This window comes from Thalassophryne amazonica, chromosome 13, assembly GCF_902500255.1.
Source record: "Thalassophryne amazonica chromosome 13, fThaAma1.1, whole genome shotgun sequence".
Taxonomy (NCBI): Eukaryota; Metazoa; Chordata; class Actinopteri; order Batrachoidiformes; family Batrachoididae; genus Thalassophryne; species Thalassophryne amazonica.
The window spans coordinates 13,963,952-13,982,089 of NC_047115.1; the positions used below are offsets into that span (position 1 = coordinate 13,963,952).

At 47.2% G+C, this 18,138-nt stretch overlaps 1 protein-coding gene across 4 annotated transcripts in view; it reads left to right on the forward strand.

The window, feature by feature from the left end:
* Nucleotides 1-18,138, forward strand: part of wdpcp (WD repeat containing planar cell polarity effector) — a 169,878-nt gene that overhangs the window by 142,651 nt on the left and 9,089 nt on the right. For all 4 annotated transcript variants that reach the window (XM_034184980.1, XM_034184984.1, XM_034184983.1 and 1 more), the window contains one exon: nucleotides 12,056-12,158. In XM_034184980.1, the coding sequence (XP_034040871.1) occupies nucleotides 12,056-12,158 (103 nt within the window). The remainder of the gene's footprint in view (nucleotides 1-12,055; nucleotides 12,159-18,138) is intronic.

The following is an 18,138-nucleotide window of genomic DNA, read 5'->3' on the forward strand; positions in this document are numbered from 1 at the left end:
AACACTGAATCCAATAGAGGTGACGGGTATCGGTTGCGAACCGTGCTCTCATCCAGCCCTCTATAATCAATGCATGGATGGAGACCGCCGTCCTTCTTGCCCACAAAAAAGAAACCTGCACCTAACGGGGATGAAGAATTTTGGATTAGCCCGGCAGCTAATGAGTCCCGGATGTAGGTTTCCATTGATTCGCGTTCAGGTCGTGAGAGGTTGTACAGTCTGCTGGACGGATACTCAATGCCTGGAACCAAATCAATGGCACAATCATATGGTCGGTGTGGGGGCAGGGTGAGTGCCAGATCCTTGCTGAAAATGTCAGCAAGGTCATGATACTCAGCCGGCACCTCCGTGAGATTGGGGGGAACTCTGACCTCCTCTTTAGCTTCATCACCAGGTGGCACTGAGGATCTTAAACACTCCCGGTGGCAGGTTTCGCTCCATTGAGCCACAACCCCAGACATCCAATCAATCCGGGGATTGTGCTTTACCATCCATGGAAATCTCAAAATAATCCTGGAGGTAGAAGGTGTTACAAAGAACACAGTCTCCTCCCTGTGATTCCCAGAGACAACCAAAGTTAAAGGCTGTGTCTGGTGTGTAATTTCTGGTAGTAGGGTGCCATCTAGCGCCCGCACCTTTAATGGTGAAGGAACGGCCGCCAGAGGGAGCCCTACAGCCTTAGCCCACCTACTATCCAGTAGGTTCCCTTCCGATCCTGTTCGTGTCCATAGCTTTGTCAGCAGGGGGAGCTGGTGCTACGCGGTAAGCCCTGGCTTTGGAGCGGGGAGAGGACGGTGCTGCTTCAGACCTGGAAGGGAGAGGGACGGCGCGCACCCGGCCATGCCCTTTGTCTCGCTCCCGTTTGTATTCCTCTAACCGATGGTCAAGATGAATAACTAGATCAATAAGCCCGTCTAAATCCCGCGGCTGATCCTTAGCCACCAGATGCTCCTTTAGGGCCGGAGACAGCCCATTTACAAAGGTGGCGCGGAGTGATACTGAGTTCCAACCGGCCCTCGCTGCCGCAACACGAAAGTCGATTGTGTAATCAGCCGCACTCCGTCGTCCCTGTCTCATCGACAGCAGCATATTTGAAGCGGACTCGCCTATATTGGGATGATTGAACACCTGTCGAAATTCCCTAATAAACCCAGTGTATGTCGAAAGGAGCTGAGAGTCCTGCTCCCAGAGCGCCGTAGCCCAGGCGCGTGCCTCGCCCCGAAGCAAATTAATCACATAAGCCACCCGGCTGTGGTCTGACGCGTACATCAAGGGCCGTTGTGAAAAAACAAGCGCACTGCATCAAGAAGTCCGCACACGTTTCGACACAACCCCTGTACGGTTCCGGGGGGCTAATGTAAGCTTCGGGTGACGAGGGGGGAGACCTTTGAACGACCACAGGACTTTCTCCATTAAGCAACAGGTCCACAGGAGGAGGAGTGGCTGCAGCCGCGCCTGACGCGTGCGTCTCCACCTGTGCGGTGAGAGCCTCCATTCTACCGCTGAGGTGAATGTTCTGCTCGGTTAACAGATCCAACCGAGCAGTGAGGGTGGTGAGAATGTGTTGCAGCTCACCCAGCGCACCTCCTGATTTAGCCTGCGCACCTTGCATTTCCATTGGTTGTTCAGTTGGTGGTGAACGGCCCTCGGAGTCCATGACGTGGCTGAGTTATCCTGTTGGGAAAGTGAATGCACGGACCCACGTTAGGGGGCATAAATGAACGGTCAATAGGAGTTCAAATAAATAACAATTTATTATGCAAAAGTGCAAACAAAGTCGAATATGCTTAGTCCAGTTAACAACAAAATGGTGACACGTGGGCAGGCCCGAGGGTAGGAGACGCCTATCCAGAGAGGAGCCGGAACCCAGGAAGCCCCACCGCCAACCGGAGGCCTGCAATATACCAGAGCCGCTAAGACCTGATTCCCCAGGTGGCCCCCGCTCGAGGCTGTCGGACCGGTACTGCTGGCAGGAGCAAAAACAGGTTAAGGTGGGTGAGTGTACACCCAGCAAACAGTCAGCAACTCACAGAAAATTCCTGAAGGAATAAATCCAGATACTCCCAGAGTACAGAGGAAAACTGGAGAACGTGCAGTGTCAATGGTTATACTCAGTAAGTCAGAAGTGAGGAGTGGAGACGCCAACTCCTCCAACTTTCACAAACCCAGCTACAAGCTGCAAGTATAAGTCACAACTGCAAAGACTTCAGTACAATGAATGTGTGTACGGCACAAAACAGGTTTACCTGTGTGGTAAACTGATAACTCAGCAGAGTTATGGTGTCCTTCCCAGGCTTTTATGGTTGATAGTGATGACAGTCAGCTGACAGCCAACGAGCGCACCTGGAGATGTCAGAGAGGCCAACCGGGTGCGCCCTCTAAGGGCCAAAAAGAGCCAGTATGGCAGGGCGCCATCTGGTGGTGGCCAGCAGTACCTCCTCTTCAGCAGCCCACATAACAATCCCCTGATCAATAGTTTTTCCTCTATTTAGATTGAGTATCTGCCAATACAGAGTCCTGATCTGATAATTGTATTTTTGTGGATAATACACAGTGGACAGTTCAGATACATTAAGTCCAGTGTATATGATTGATATTTGAACAGCAATGCAATGTATTTAAATTAAAAAACTCCCAATAAGCTTCTCCTTGATGTTTTCCAATTTTTTTAACAAAATCAAACAAATAGAATTTATTTATATTATTCTTGTCAATTCCACTTAGTGCAGCAAAAGTAGAGAACTTTAGTTCCACTGTGAGAGGTGAAACACCTTAACATTCACACAGTCACAACAAATAAAGTCATATTGATATACTGTGCTATGTTTACATACACCATTTATTATCACGCAGAGGGGTTTCAACAATGGTAGCAGTGGAGTAGTAAGTGATTAGCTTGGAAAAGAGTCATTGCTTGAAAGAAATTCCCCAGGATTAATTTTACTGTACATTTTAACAGGGGTCGTAAAAAATACTTTTTTTTTCTAAAAAAACATGATTTTTAAAAAATTTTAAATAGTCTTTTATTGATTTAAATTGACATTTTTCCATTTTCATTTATTTCACTTTTCTAAATGAGACTATACAAATAATATCATTAGTTGTAATCTTTATTGACATGTTAAAACATAAAGGTGCACATACAACATGTACAAGTACCGTTAATTAATGGTACTGATTGCATATTTCGGTGATGTTTTCACTGCTGATTTCTAAAAAATACCTTTTTATTATCTTTAATCTTTTTTATTTTATTTTTTTAATTTTACAGCAGGTTAAATCATGATTTAAATCATACCAGCCCTGCATTTTAAAATGATTGTAATCAACATTTAAAGTGTGTGTTGCTGTTGTGTGGGCCGCTGAAGAGGAGGTACTGCTGGCCCACCACCACCAGAGGGCGCCCTGCCTGGAGTGCGGGCTCCAGGCACCAGAGGGCGCTGCCGCCTTATGGGAGTAGCCTGGGTGACAGCTGTCACCCATCACCAGACACAGCTGTTCCACTCAGCACAGAGGTATATCAGGAGGACGGCGTCTCCACCTCAGTGCCGAGATATCGCCTAAGACTGAGGTAATATTCTCTGCATTTATATTCTGAACAACCAGCTAAACTTGTTAAACCTTTTCAGGACTGTTGACTACTGATAGCTTCATTGCTTGGATAAGTACTCACCTTCCTGCTGTACTTTGACAAGAGGTGGAGGCGGCTTCTCCCCTCTCCGTTACTGGGTGCGGTCGCATCCACACCTGTGTGTTGTTGCTCTCTCCCGCCAGCAGTACCGGATCCGACGAGCGGAGGCAGTGGCCACCTGGGAATTCGGGACTTGGCGGTTCCAGTATTTCCAGGGTTCGGTGGCAGAGGAGATCTGGGTGGTTCCGGTTCGACTGAGACGGACGTCTCCTACCTTCGAGCCTGCCCACACGACACCAGCGGATTCGACCCCAAATTGTGATTGTTGTATTTATTGTGCTCGTTTCACAATAGTAAACCTTGTTATTTACCTTCTCCATTGTCCGTTCATTGCGCCCCCTGTTGTGGGTCCGTGTTCCTACACTTTCACAACAGGATATCTCGGCCAGCGTCATGGACCCCGAGGGGCGTCAACCGGCTGTTGAACGGCCAATGGAAGACCAAGGCGCGGCGGAGGCTTCGGGAGGGGTAATCGGTGAGTTGCAGCGGATCCTCACCGCTTTCACCTCTCGGATCGATTTAATGACCGAGCAGCACGTTCTCCTAAACCGCAGGGTGGAGGCTCTCGCCGCACAAGTGGAGGCGCGCCCTTCGGGCGCCGCTGCGGCTCTCCCTCCCGAGGACCCTGCGCGCGAAAGTGACGTTCCACTGGTCGTTCAACGGTCCCTTCCTCCGTCCCCAGAAGCATACATAAGCCCTCCAGAGCCGTACGGAGGCTGTGTGGAGACGTGCGCGGACTTTCTGATGCAGTGTTCGCTCGTCTTCGCACAGCGTCCCGTGATGTACGCGACTGATGCTAGCAAAGTAGCTTATGTGATAAATTGCTTCGCGGGGAGGCACGCGCTTGGGCTACAGCGCTCTGGGAGCAGAACTCACGGCTCCTTCATACATACGATGGGTTTGTACGGGAGCTCAGAACGGTGTTCGATCATCCCAACAGAGGAGAGTCCGCTTCAACCGCACTACTGTCAATAAGACAGGGGCGTCGGAGCGCAGCTGCGTATGCAGTCGCCTTCCGCATCGCGGCGGCGAGATCCGGCTGGAATAGCACTGCCCTCCGCGCTGCCTTTGTAAACGGACTGTCACTGGTCCTAAAAGAGCACCTGGTGGCTAAGGACGAACCGCGGGATTTAGATGGGCTCATCGATCTAGTCATACGACTCGACAACCGGTTAGAAGAACGCCGTCGGGAACGAGGCGAAGGGCGTGGCCAGGCACGCGTCGTCCCTCTCCCTTCCGGGTCCGATCGAGCTCCGCCCTCCCCACGCTCCTCTGTTCCTGCGCTCCGTGCGCCTATGGCTCCCCCTGCTGACGAAGCTATGGACACGAGCAGGGCAACATTTAGGGCACCTGGAGCACAAAGGAGGCGGGCCCACGGAGCTTGTTATGTTTGTGGCTCGAGTGAGCATCTCGCAAACGACTGCCCCGAGCGGTTAAACTCCAACGCCCGCCCCTAGAGACTGGGCCAGGGGTGGGCCAAAATATTCACGTGGGACACACCCACATTGCTACACGACTCCCAGTCACGATCCTGTTTGAGGATTCAACCCTGAAGGCCCCAGCACTGGTGGACACGGGCTCTGAGGGGAATCTGCTTGACAGTAGATGGGCCAGGGAGATAGGGCTCCCTCTGGTGGCTCTTACCTCGCCTGTGCAGGTTCGGGCGCTAGATGGCTCCCTACTCCCACCAATCACACATAAGACACCTCCAGTAACTCTGGTGGTGTCAGGTAACCACCGGGAGGTGATCGAGTTCTTTGTGACTCAGGCCACCTCCCGTGTGGTTTTGGGGTTTCCATGGATGCTAAAGCACAATCCCCGGATCGATTGGCCGTCCGGGGTAGTGGTTCAGTGGAGCGAAACCTGCCATCGGGAGTGTCTAGGTTCCTTGGTTCCTCCCGGCTCCCAAGCTAAGGAGGAGGTCCGAGTCCCACCCAATCTGAAGGCGGTGCCGGCGGAGTACCATGACCTCGCTGACGTGTTCAGCAAGGATCTGGCTCTCACGCTTCCTCCCCACCGCCCGTATGATTGTGCCATTGATTTGGTTCCAGGCAGTGAGTTTCCGTCCAGTAGGCTGTACAACCTCTCACGGCCGGAGCGTGAATCAATGGAGACCTACATCCGGGACTCATTAGCTGCCGGGTTGATCCGGAATTCCACCTCTCCGATGGGTGCTGGTTTCTTTTTTGTGGGTAAAAAGGATGGCGGGCTTCGTCCATGCATTGATTATAGGGGGTTGAACGAAATCACGGTTCGCAATCGATACCCGTTGCCCCTGTTGGATTCGGTGTTCACCCCCTTGCATGGAGCCAATATCTTCACCAAACTTGATCTTAGGAATGCGTATCATTTGGTTCGGATCCGGAAGGGAGACGAATGGAAGACGGCATTTAACACCCCGTTGGGCCATTTTGAGTACCTGGTCATGCCGTTCGGTCTCACTAATGCTCCCGCGACCTTCCAAGCGTTGGTAAACGATGTCCTGCGGGACTTCCTGCACCGGTTCGTCTTCGTGTATCTGGACGATATACTCATCTTTTCCCCGGATCCTGAGACTCATGTCCGGCATGTCCGTCAGGTTCTGCAGCGGTTGTTGGAGAACCGCCTGTTTGTGAAGGGCGAGAAGTGTGAATTCCACCGCACTTCTTTGTCCTTCCTGGGGTTTATAATCTCCTCTAACTCCGTCGCCCCTGATCCGGCCAAGGTTGCGGCGGTGAGAGATTGACCCCAACCTACAAGCCGTAGGAAGCTGCAACAGTTCCTCGGTTTTGCTAATTTCTACAGGAGGTTCATTAAGGGCTATAGTCAGGTAGTTAGCCCCCTGACAGCCCTGACCTCACCAAAAGTCCCCTTCACCTGGTCGGATCGGTGCGAAGCCGCGTTCAAGGAGTTGAAACGGCGCTTCTCGTCTGCACCAGTTCTGGTGCAGCCCGATCCTAGCCGCCAGTTAGTGGTTGAAGTGGATGCCTCGGACTCAGGGATAGGAGCGGTGCTCTCCCAGAGCGGGAAGACCGATAAGGTCCTTCACCCGTGTGCCTATTTTTCTCGCAGGTTGACCCCCGCTGAACGGAACTATGACGTCGGCAATCGGGAACTCCTTGCTGTGAAAGAGGCCCTCGAAGAGTGGAGACATCTGTTGGAGGGAACAGCCGTGCCATTCACGGTTTTCACTGACCATCGGAACCTGGAGTATATCAGGACCGCCAAGCGGCTGAACCCCAGGCAAGCCCGCTGGTCACTGTTCTTTGGCCGTTTTGACTTCCGGATTACCTACCGTCCCGGGACCAAGAATCAGAGGTCGGATGCATTGTCCCGGGTGCACGAAGACGAAGTCAAAACGGAACCGTCGGATCCCCCGGATCCCATCATCCCGGAGTCCGCTATCGTGGCCGCCCTCACCTGGGACGTGGAGAAGACCGTCCGGGAGGCCCTGACCCATGTCCCGGACCCCGGAAACGGACCAAAGAACAGACTATACGTCCCACCAGAGGCTAGGGCTGCAGTCCTGGACTTCTGTCACGGTTCTAAGCTCTCCTGTCACCCAGGGGTGCGAAGGACCGTGACAGTCGTCCGGCAACGCTTCTGGTGGGCATCCCTGGAGGCCGACGTCCGGGACTACGTCCAGGCCTGTACCACCTGCGCCAGGGGCAAGGCCGACCACAGAAAGACCTCAGGGCAGCTACAGCCACTGCCCGTGCCTCATCGCCCCTGGTCCCACATCGGTCTGGACTTCGTCACGGGTCTCCCGCCGTCCCAGGGAAACACCGTCGTCTTCACAATAGTGGACCGTTTCTCCAAGGCGGCCCACTTCGTGGCCCTCCCGAAGCTCCCAACGGCCCAGGAGACAGCGGACCTCCTGGTCCACCACGTCGTCCGTCTGCATGGCATACCATCAGACATCGTCTCCGATCGCGGCCCCCAGTTCACCTCACACGTCTGGAGGAGCTTCTGCCGGGAACTGGGGGCCACGGTCAGCCTCTCGTCTGGGTACCACCCCCAGACCAACGGGCAGGCAGAGCGGGCGAATCAGGAACTGGAGCAGACACTTCGCTGTGTGACAGCCGCGCACCCGACGGCCTGGAGTACCCACCTGGCCTGGATCGAGTACGCCCACAACAGCCAAGTGTCATCAGCCACCGGCCTCTCCCCGTTTGAGGTGTGCTTGGGGTATCAGCCCCCCTTGTTTCCGGTGGTTGAGGGAGAGGTCGGTGTGCCCTCGGTCCAGGCCCACCTACGGAAGTGCCGTCGGGTGTGGTGTGCCGCCCGCTCTGCCTTGTTGCAGGCCCGGACGAGGGCGAAGAAACATGCAGACCGGCGGCGAGCCCCGGCCCCCAAGTATCGTCCTGGGCAGGAGGTCTGGTTGTCCACCAAGGACATTCCTCTACAGGTTGACTCACCGAAACTCCAAGAACGGTACATCGGACCGTATAAGATCCTCAAGGTCATCAACCCCGCCGCAGTGAGGCTCCAGCTTCCGGCCTCACTGCGGATCCATACAGTTTTTCATGTTTCCCGGATCAAGCCCCTTCACACCTCACCCCTCTGCACCCCGGGTCCGGCGCCGCCTCCTGCCCGGATCATCGACGGAGCACCGGCTTGGACTGTCCGCCGGCTCCTTGATGTCCGTCGGATGGGCCGGGGTTTTCAGTATCTGGTGGACTGGGAGGGGTACGGACCCGAGGAGCGCTCCCGGGTGAAGAAGGGTTTCATCCTGGACCCGGCCCTCCTGGCCGACTTCTACCGTCGCCATCCGGACAAGCCCGGTCGTGCGCCAGGAGGCACCCGTTGAGGGGGGGGGTCCTGTTGTGTGGGCCGCTGAAGAGGAGGTACTGCTGGCCCACCACCACCAGAGGGCGCCCTGCCTGGAGTGCGGGCTCCAGGCACCAGAGGGCGCTGCCGCCTTATGGGAGTAGCCTGGGTGACAGCTGTCACCCATCACCAGACACAGCTGTTCCACTCAGCACAGAGGTATATCAGGAGGACGGCGTCTCCACCTCAGTGCCGAGATATCGCCTAAGACTGAGGTAATATTCTCTGCATTTATATTCTGAACAACCAGCTAAACTTGTTAAACCTTTTCAGGACTGTTGACTACTGATAGCTTCATTGCTTGGATAAGTACTCACCTTCCTGCTGTACTTTGACAAGAGGTGGAGGCGGCTTCTCCCCTCTCCGTTACTGGGTGCGGTCGCATCCACACCTGTGTGTTGTTGCTCTCTCCCGCCAGCAGTACCGGATCCGACGAGCGGAGGCAGTGGCCACCTGGGAATTCGGGACTTGGCGGTTCCAGTATTTCCAGGGTTCGGTGGCAGAGGAGATCTGGGTGGTTCCGGTTCGACTGAGACGGACGTCTCCTACCTTCGAGCCTGCCCACACGACACCAGCGGATTCGACCCCAAATTGTGATTGTTGTATTTATTGTGCTCGTTTCACAATAGTAAACCTTGTTATTTACCTTCTCCATTGTCCGTTCATTGCGCCCCCTGTTGTGGGTCCGTGTTCCTACACTTTCACAACAGTTGCTCTTTTTCAGATGGTAGAATAATTACTATAAAACCAGTAAGAATGTTAATAAGGATGTGTTTGTGGCTTAATCTTGCTGTGATTAAATTAAGCAGTCTGTTCCCAGCAACTCGAACCTAAAGTTGAAGGGGAATTCTCTTGTTTAGGGACTAATGGAATTTTTCAGCTTGACTCAGAGACACTCTTGCTTTACTGAATTCAGCTCATTGGAGACATGTCTCCACTGCAAACACATTATATTTTAACTTAAAGGTTGTTGTTTTTGTTATTTTTAATAGGAATTTTCATAGTGAGCCTTGTAGATAGATAGATAGATAGATACTTTATTCATCCCCTTTAAGGGGAAATTCATCTGACTGAGAGCATGCATACATACACAATTCATCCATACAATAAAATATCAATAAATAAGACAAATATAAAAACAAATTAGAAGTAAAAAATACATTAACAAGAGGCGTTAAACAGTCTCATGGCGGCCAGGACAAATTATCTTCTATACCTCTCAGTCCTACATCTCATGGAGAGGAGTACACTGGATCTGGGCTGTAGTATCATTTATGCTGCACAGTCACACAGACCAAAATGTGCTTATGGTGCCATTTAATGTTGTTTTTTTTTTTTTTTTTTTTTTTACCTGTGTCTGTAATATTTGTAGGTATAAAATGCAAATCATGACCAGGACTGTCCAGTAGAAATAATACTTGAGATTTCAGTACACTAACAGTTAACCCTACAGTTTGTAGGATTTAGTGGTGTTAATTGGTAGAAATGGATTATAGCATTCATATCCAGTGTGTACCAGTTGCTAGTCCAGGCTAACAACTTTTTCGTACGCTCATTTTGGTGAAATGGAGGATCATACATGTTGCTTATCACAAGAGAAGGCAAGAGAGCATGAATCCCCATACCCAAAGAAGTGAAAACATGAAGGGAAACAAAATCATGACCAGCGGTGGCATGATGCACTTTGAAACGTTACCAGTAGATGACACTAAACTCTATACACTGTAGTTTTAATAATGCACAGTTTGCAAATATTGCTATGTTTTACAAGCAGAACATTTTATTGCTATATAGTATCATCATGTAATGTTTTTATTTATTAATAAATAAAATGAAATAATTGAGTATTATCATTATTAACTTTATTTACTCACAGTACCTGTCAAAAGTTTGGACACATTTTTTTTTTTTATGAGTGACACTGCCTCAATTAACATGTCATCAAACTGTAGTTCACACATTGGAGATGTTCACATGACACATGACATTTGTATGAAGTGAGTCACTGTCACATACTTACAGCCACAATCCAGAAGTGTACATGGACACGTGTCTGCATGTGCACTTCTTGTGTGTGTGCTTACGTGTGTGTGTTCGTCATTCCTGCATTTAGGAATGCTGGTTTACCAACTGAAGTTAGACAGTCAAGTTCAAGTCAGCTGTTTATAACAAGGTTTAAGACTTTTTTTTGGTGGCTTAAAATCAGTGATGATTTTAATTTTTATTTTCATATTTAGATTTTTTTTTTATTATTTACTTTTATATTACTTACTTTTAAATTAAGGTGTTTATTGCAGTTTTAATTAGTGAAGGAATTTTTATGTTTAATTCTAAAGTGCTATATAAGTTATTATTACAACAGAGTGAGTTAGGACATCAACAGCATTTTGCTCTATCGAGGTGGTTAAATGTCTTCCTTCTTGGTAATATGAAAGTAATATCTAAAGAAGAAAATAATTTCACTTGAGTTTGCTTCACCTACATTTTGCTCAATGTTTAACAAAAACATATTTGTTGAAATGAACAATCTGTTTTCCCGTCACGCCTTACGGAATGCTCTCACTGATGGAGGCCGGTTCCACTCTGATTTATCACTTCAGATCAAGAAAACTCTAGAAAGACACTGATTTACATTGGAAAGAACAAATGTATCTTCATTATACTGTTGTACAGATGATGATTTTTTTTTTTTGTGGCGTTATTGAAAAATCGGATTTTATATCGACTAGCTCAAGCACCTGATTTTTGCAACACACCAACATTACTTTGTCTCTGAATGAGACTGAGCATATGCATAATGTTTTTATGCACATCTTGTCATGTTTAGCTGCATCTATTATAAATCTTGAAGAACAGAGATTCTGCCTTCACTTGTACATATCAATACAGTACATAATTATACAAGCGTGAACACGTGTTTCAGCTTTGAAACGGTCCCTTTTATAACAGCATTCTAAATCACTTATAGCTGTCTGGCTGACAAGTGTGTTGATTTGGATAGATATGGCATTGTGAGATGCAGAGTATCGAGAAAGTGCGAGGGAAGGAGGCCTCTTTCTTTATCTCCTCTCCATTGCTTTCCTTTTGAGCAGCGTTTTGCCGAAGGACAAGCCAAGTTTGTTGCTTGTTCATCTGTCTCGCCCTTACAAAGGCTGATGTGACTGCAGGGCCTTTCAGTGGGAAAAGAGACAAGAGCTTTATCTTCAGATCCACTTTTCCACCTCCTCTCATTCCCTCTCTCTTCTTGGTCCTTGTGGTAAAAGCCTGTTAGCTCCGGAGTGCGGCAGTGGATGCTTGTTAATGTTCCCCTCTATGTTCACAAAACCTCCAGTACAGTCTCAATTCAGGAACCTCACTGACATGACATGTTTATCAGAAACATTTTTGCCAAGATCTGAAATCCAAATTGGTAAGATCTCACACGCAATCAGCAGTTCACATTTTTGGATACTAGAGCTTTAAAAGATACTACAGTATTGCACATAATCATGGATATGAAATGTCATGCCGTGTCTGCGAGAACATGTTACATGTTAATTCCTCAATGTCTCCTAGAAGATCTTCTAAAAAGCAGAAATGGTGTTTGTGGTTCCAGCCCTGGGGACAGACTAAGAGCGAGGACACAAGAGCAGTCCTGCCCACAGGCTTGCACAAACTAGTGAGTTACTCTGTGTGTATGCCCTCCACTTTATATGTTCGGATATTTGCATCTGTACATGCCTGTGTTCACAATAAATAAGCAAATCTGACATCTTAGATGGAGCATGCGCACTGAGACAAAAGGTCACTTAAGTGCTTCCACTTTGTTGTTTAGAGTGTCAATAGAAGAAGATATTTAAGAATAAAGTTTATTTAACGTTTTAAAAAACTGCCGTTTTTGATACCTGATTATGTGCATGTAAACAATTGTAATGGATATTATACATACTCAGGTGTATTTTGGCATTCATTGATTGCACTCCTATGCAAACCTATATAAAATGGTAGGCAACATGCATTTTGCCAACTTTTTTTTTTTTTTTAAATAGGGCTTGATTTCCTCAATTTTGAAATTGAAACAGAAATTGGGACGAAAAATTGGCAATAAGCCACTGTCCTGACATAGCCTGGGGTGTATTTTTATGCTTCTGTCCAAAACAAAAGTTATCTTTATACAATTGTGGAATTTAATGATTTGCAGCACTGAACTTATGAGGCTCAGGCCAGTTTGTTTTCTTTATGATTGTCGATTAAAATGTCTATTTATTCACATTGTCAGTTCAAATTATTATCACATTTATATATTAACTGCTTATACTTAAAACATGGTGAATTTACTATAAAATATACATACACTTTTTAAAGCATACATGCCCATTTGTCCCGTTGTTATCAATCAAAAATCAGGTGGAACTTGCCAACCGACAACTATTTGAAAACAAGAGGGAAGAGGATAAGAAAAGGATGTTGTTAATACTGAACACATTGAACAGATTGCTCTCTAAAGCCACAAAAATGACACAAGACTGTTCACACCCTGGTCACTCATTATTTGAACTTTTGCCCTCAGGGAGATGTTACAGGTGTCTAAAGACAAGGATGAGTAGATTCAGGAACAGCTTATTTCCAAAAGCAATTACAGTATTAAATGAAGCTAAACTTTCTGATTAAACAGATTGTCCTGATGCACAGCACTTTATCTACAATGTATCTGGAAAGTATTCACAGCGCTTAACTTTTTCCACATTTTGTTATGTTACAGCCTGATTCCAAATGGAGTAAATTCATTTTTCCCCTCAAAATTCTACTCACAACACCCAATAATGACATGATTTTTTTTTATTTTTTTTTGCATATGTATTACAAATAAAGAACTAAGAAATCAATGACAACATGACAAAAGTTTTTTTTATTTTTTATTTTTGCAAATGTATCAACATTTTAAAAAACTAAGATCATGTGTACATAAGTATTCACACCCTTTTCTCAGTACTTTGCTGATGCACCTTTAGCAGCAATTACAGCCTCAGGTCTTCTTGAATATGATGCCAAAAGCTTGGTGCACCTATCTTTGGGCAGTGTCCATTTTGCAGCACCTCTCAAGCTCCATGAGGTTGGATGGGGAGCGTCGGTGCACAGCCATTTTCACATCTCTCCAGAGATGTTCAATCAGATTCAGGTCTGGGCTCTGGCTGGACCGGGGGAGGTGATGGTCTAGTGGTTAAGGTGTTGGGCTTGAGACCAGAAAATCCTGGGTTCAAATCCCCGCCTGACTGGAAAATCACTAAGGGCCCTTGGGCAAGGTCTTTAATCCCCTATTGCTCCCGGTGTGTAGTGAGCGCCTTGTATGGCAGCACCCTGACATTGGGGTGAATGTGAGGCATAATTGTAAAGCGATGGAGTGATGGAGTTCAAGTAGCTCGGGGTATTGTTCACGAGTGAGGGGACAATGGAGCGTGAGATTGGTCGGAGAATTGGCGTAGCAAGGGTGGTGTTGCATTCCCTCTACCTTACTGATGTGACAAAAAGGGAGTTGAACCAAAAGGCAAAGCTCTCGATCTACTGGTCAGTCTTCATTCCAACTCTCACCTATGGTCATGAAGGTTGGGTCATGACCGAAACAACTAGATTGCGGGTACAAGTGGCCGAAATGGGCTTCCTTGGGAGGGTGGCTGGTGTCTCCTTTAGAGATAGGGTGAGAAGTTCGGTCATCCATGGGAAGCTCGGAGTAGAGCCACTGCTCCTTCGCGTTGAAAGGAGCCAGCTGAGGTGGTTTCGGGCATTTGGTAAGGATGCCTTCTGGTCGTGTTCCTAGGGACGTGTTCCAGGCATGTCCACCTGAGAGGAGACTCCGTGGAAGACCCAGGACTAGGTGGAGAGATTATCTCTCCACACTGGCCTGGGAATGCCTCGGGATCCCCCAGTCAGAGGTGGTCAATGTGGAATGGGAGATGGAAGTCTGAGACCCAATCTCAGATAAGCAGTTGAAGATGATGATGATGAGTGGTCTGTGAGTCCTTCAGGTCCCTTTTAGCAAACTCCAGGTGGGTTGCCATGTGCCTTTACTAAGGAGTGGCTTCCGTCTCGTCACTCTACCACACAGGCCTGATTGGTGGATTGCTGCAGAGATGGTTGTCCTGGAAGGTTCTCCTCTCTCCACAGAGGAATGCTGGAGCTCTGGCAGAGTGACAGTCGGGTTCTTGGTCACCTCCCGGACTAAGGCCCTTCTCCCCTGATCACTCAGTTTAGACGTGTGGCCACCTCTAGGAAGAGTCCTGGTGGATCTAAACTTCTTCCATTTATGGATGATGGAGGCCACTGTGCTCATTGGGACCTGCAAAGCAGCAGAAATGTTTCTGTACCCTTCCGCAGATTTGTGCCTTGAGACAATCATGTCTCAGAGGTCTGCAGTCAATTCCTTTGACTTAATGTTTGCTTTTGTTTTTTAATGAAAGACGTGCGGACAGGTCGGGACGCAGCCGGCGCGACGCTCCGCCACAGGAAAAAAACCTCTGTTGAAAGCCTTAAGGACAAGTTGGAACATGTCCTGCCTATTAAACAATTTCTCATATACTCACTCCACTGAAAGCCATCAAAAGCCGCCTGGATTTTACAAATGGTTATCAACACGGAGGTGTTTTTCCTGTGCCGCTGCACCGCGTCGGCTGCGTCCCGACCCGTCCGCACGTCTTTCATTAAAAAAATCTCCTTTAACAATGGAATATCCGGATAAAATGCTGAAACCGACTTCTTCTGAAACTTCTCTGTTCTCTCACGATGTCCTGGATCAATAGAGCCTGAAATGTGGAGGTTTTCAGCTTGAACAGGCTGACGACGGCGGCTGAGAGCGCTGAGCGACGTCTCGCACCGTGGGAAGTCCTTAAAGCGACAGAATCACCTCAAAATCTCTCATCAGCCGTTAAAATTTTCACTGAAAACCAGCTTAATTTTTCGAACCGTGTCCACTTCGATGTGTCTCACAGGTTTAGAAAAAATTTTGATCAAACAACGCGCCAGTCTCTCAGCAACTTCTCAGACAAAGGAATTCCGACGAGGGGCTGGACGACTCCTCCCACAAGGAGTGCTCACAGGCGAATGACGTCACCGACAGGCGTGGAAAAACTCACGCATGCGCACGAGGGTTCAAGCATGTCTGACGTAAAAACATATGAATGAAATCCATATAAAAATTAAAAGGACCCTTACTTTATTGACAGCCCTCGTATTTACAATGAGGCACCTTTCTGAGCAGCTCTCCAATTTCATTGTATTTCAGTTCAATGACAATCAAAGCATTCTGTTCTATTCTACTTCAACACAATTCCTATTTGCTTGTTTAAAAGTTTCTCAGATATTGTAAGTTGACAAAAAATTGGAATTGTTGGACAAACTTTTTCCTCACTTCCACGGCACAAAATGTTTGGATTCACTGTTACGACTGCAGCCAGCAGACACATTTTGGAGGCATTATTTGTTGTTCTGTTGTACTTTTGTATGTTTTGTCCCACAGTGGTTCTCCTTTGTCATCATATGAATGCGATTGTGGCCAAATGGCTCAGATGTAGTCCAAAAGCCTGACGTTTCAAATGTCAAATCCACATCAGTTCCGGTTCTTACGCTTCCAAGATGTGACAGCAATCCCACTGCCGAACCCAGAGATGTTTAGCCACAATTAAAAAGCAACTGGATCCCACTTCAGCAGCATCCATTCTCTGGAGTTCAGGCGAATCTCACCGTCAATGGCATGTTGAAATGGTGTGACTAAAGACACACTGAAAGCAATGCTCATGTGAGTGCGTGTGCATGTGTCACTGCTGTTCACATGTACAAATATAACCATTCACATTTCTATTATTGCAGAATGGGAAGTAGGAGATGTGATGGAGACACAATATCTTGTCATAGCCCAACTATAACATAATGAAGTATTTATACAGGATTTCTGTGTATTAGAAAAAAGGCGCTCTTGTTCTTTTCATCCTCATAGGCTTTTCATGGATGTTTGACTATAACGCTGATGACTCTCTACCCATCCCCCTTCCACTCTGCGTTCCTCTAAGCCCCTTCCATCCATCCCAAATCCCTTCCTATTGGCCAATTTAAGCAAGCTGGCTCCAGAGAGAGAGAGTGAGAAGGAACGAGACAGAGCGAGAGATGCTGTGTCCTAAGCTCCTTTTAAAAACAGTGTGAAGAAAAAAAAACACGGTTAGGGCAATTTGGCAGCCAAAAGCCTGGTCGTACTTCCTCAGGTCTTCTCTGGCACTGCTGACAGTGGCTAAGAAAGCAGATCCCAATACCTCCCCAAAGATAATGGCCAGAGAGACAAACAAAAGCCTCTGGCTTTTTATTGCACATCTCCCCCCCCCGAACAATTTTTATATCAAAGCCATCCCCCTCCTCAAATAATCTCGTCTCTGATGAAGTTTTATTGTTTCTCATGTGAAGCCAGTGACAGCTTAGCTGAGATGGAGTAGGGGAGGCATTATAGCGCGGGCGTTCTCCCGTTTGGCTTGCTGAGAAAAGAAGAGAGATAGGGAGGGAGACGAGCACAATGGCAGTTTAGGGGCTTCTTGCCGATGCTGCGTTCCCAAATCCGAGTGTGCACGGTGAAATGAGAGCGAATGAGATGGGAATCTGGGAAGCATCCCAACATTCCTTTGACGTCTACTGGCCCCCTTGTCTCTTTCTCCTGTTAGTGAGGAAAAATAGATGCTGTTTTTGCTCTTGCAGAGGCCTCAGTAAAATGATCGAAGAGTGACAGGACTTCACATAAAAATTGTTTTGACATTCATATGTGGAGGCTGTAAGCAGAAACAGTTTGATATCTTGGAGCATTTACTGGAGAGAGTGCAGTGAATCAAGCTCCATCCCATCCAACCAGCATGTACTGCCAAGTGCCAACATATTGGATTTGTGTGTCCATCAGTCGGATTCAGCCACTAAATGCATGCAGGCATTTAAGTATCCAGTTTACCAACCTGATATTATAAATGCTGTGTCAACAGGAAACCCAGGTTTCTGTAATATTGGTTCAGATACCAGAGGAACTTAGTCAGCACCGGTTTATTCCATTTAAGAAATCTAGTTTTCTTTCTCAGTTATAAGAAGATTACATCAATAAATGATTTTCTCTTTTGTACATTTTACTCTATAAAAATTAAAACAAAAATATGGAGATCCTGGTGTGTTAAAGATTGATTTATCGTCAGTGTTGTTGCTGTTGGTTTTGATGCATTTGCATCACATTGTAAACCAGAAAACCATTTAAGAAAAGTTCCCTTGAGCAGTATTTGCTTCTTATCTATGTTTGCAAAAATTTGTTGTCCCAAGGACTCATAATCTTACTCTTTTGCATTGATCTCTACATTATTATTATTATTATTATAGTTTATTTATTTATTTGTACTTTTTTAAAGGTTAAAAACTCAGTCCCTGATTTGTGTTTAAAGTCTCACACTGGTGGTTAAATCACAGCACCTGCAAAGCACCAAAGCACATTTATAGCTTTTGGAAAACTATGGAACAGTTGTTCTATAGTTTAGAAGTTCTGCTTTACATGTACTATGTTTCATTATTATTGCTTAATTTTAAAGTCTCCATAAAACTATTAGTAAATATGGTAAAGTATAAATGTCTGTCTGCACTGCTGAATTGATTTA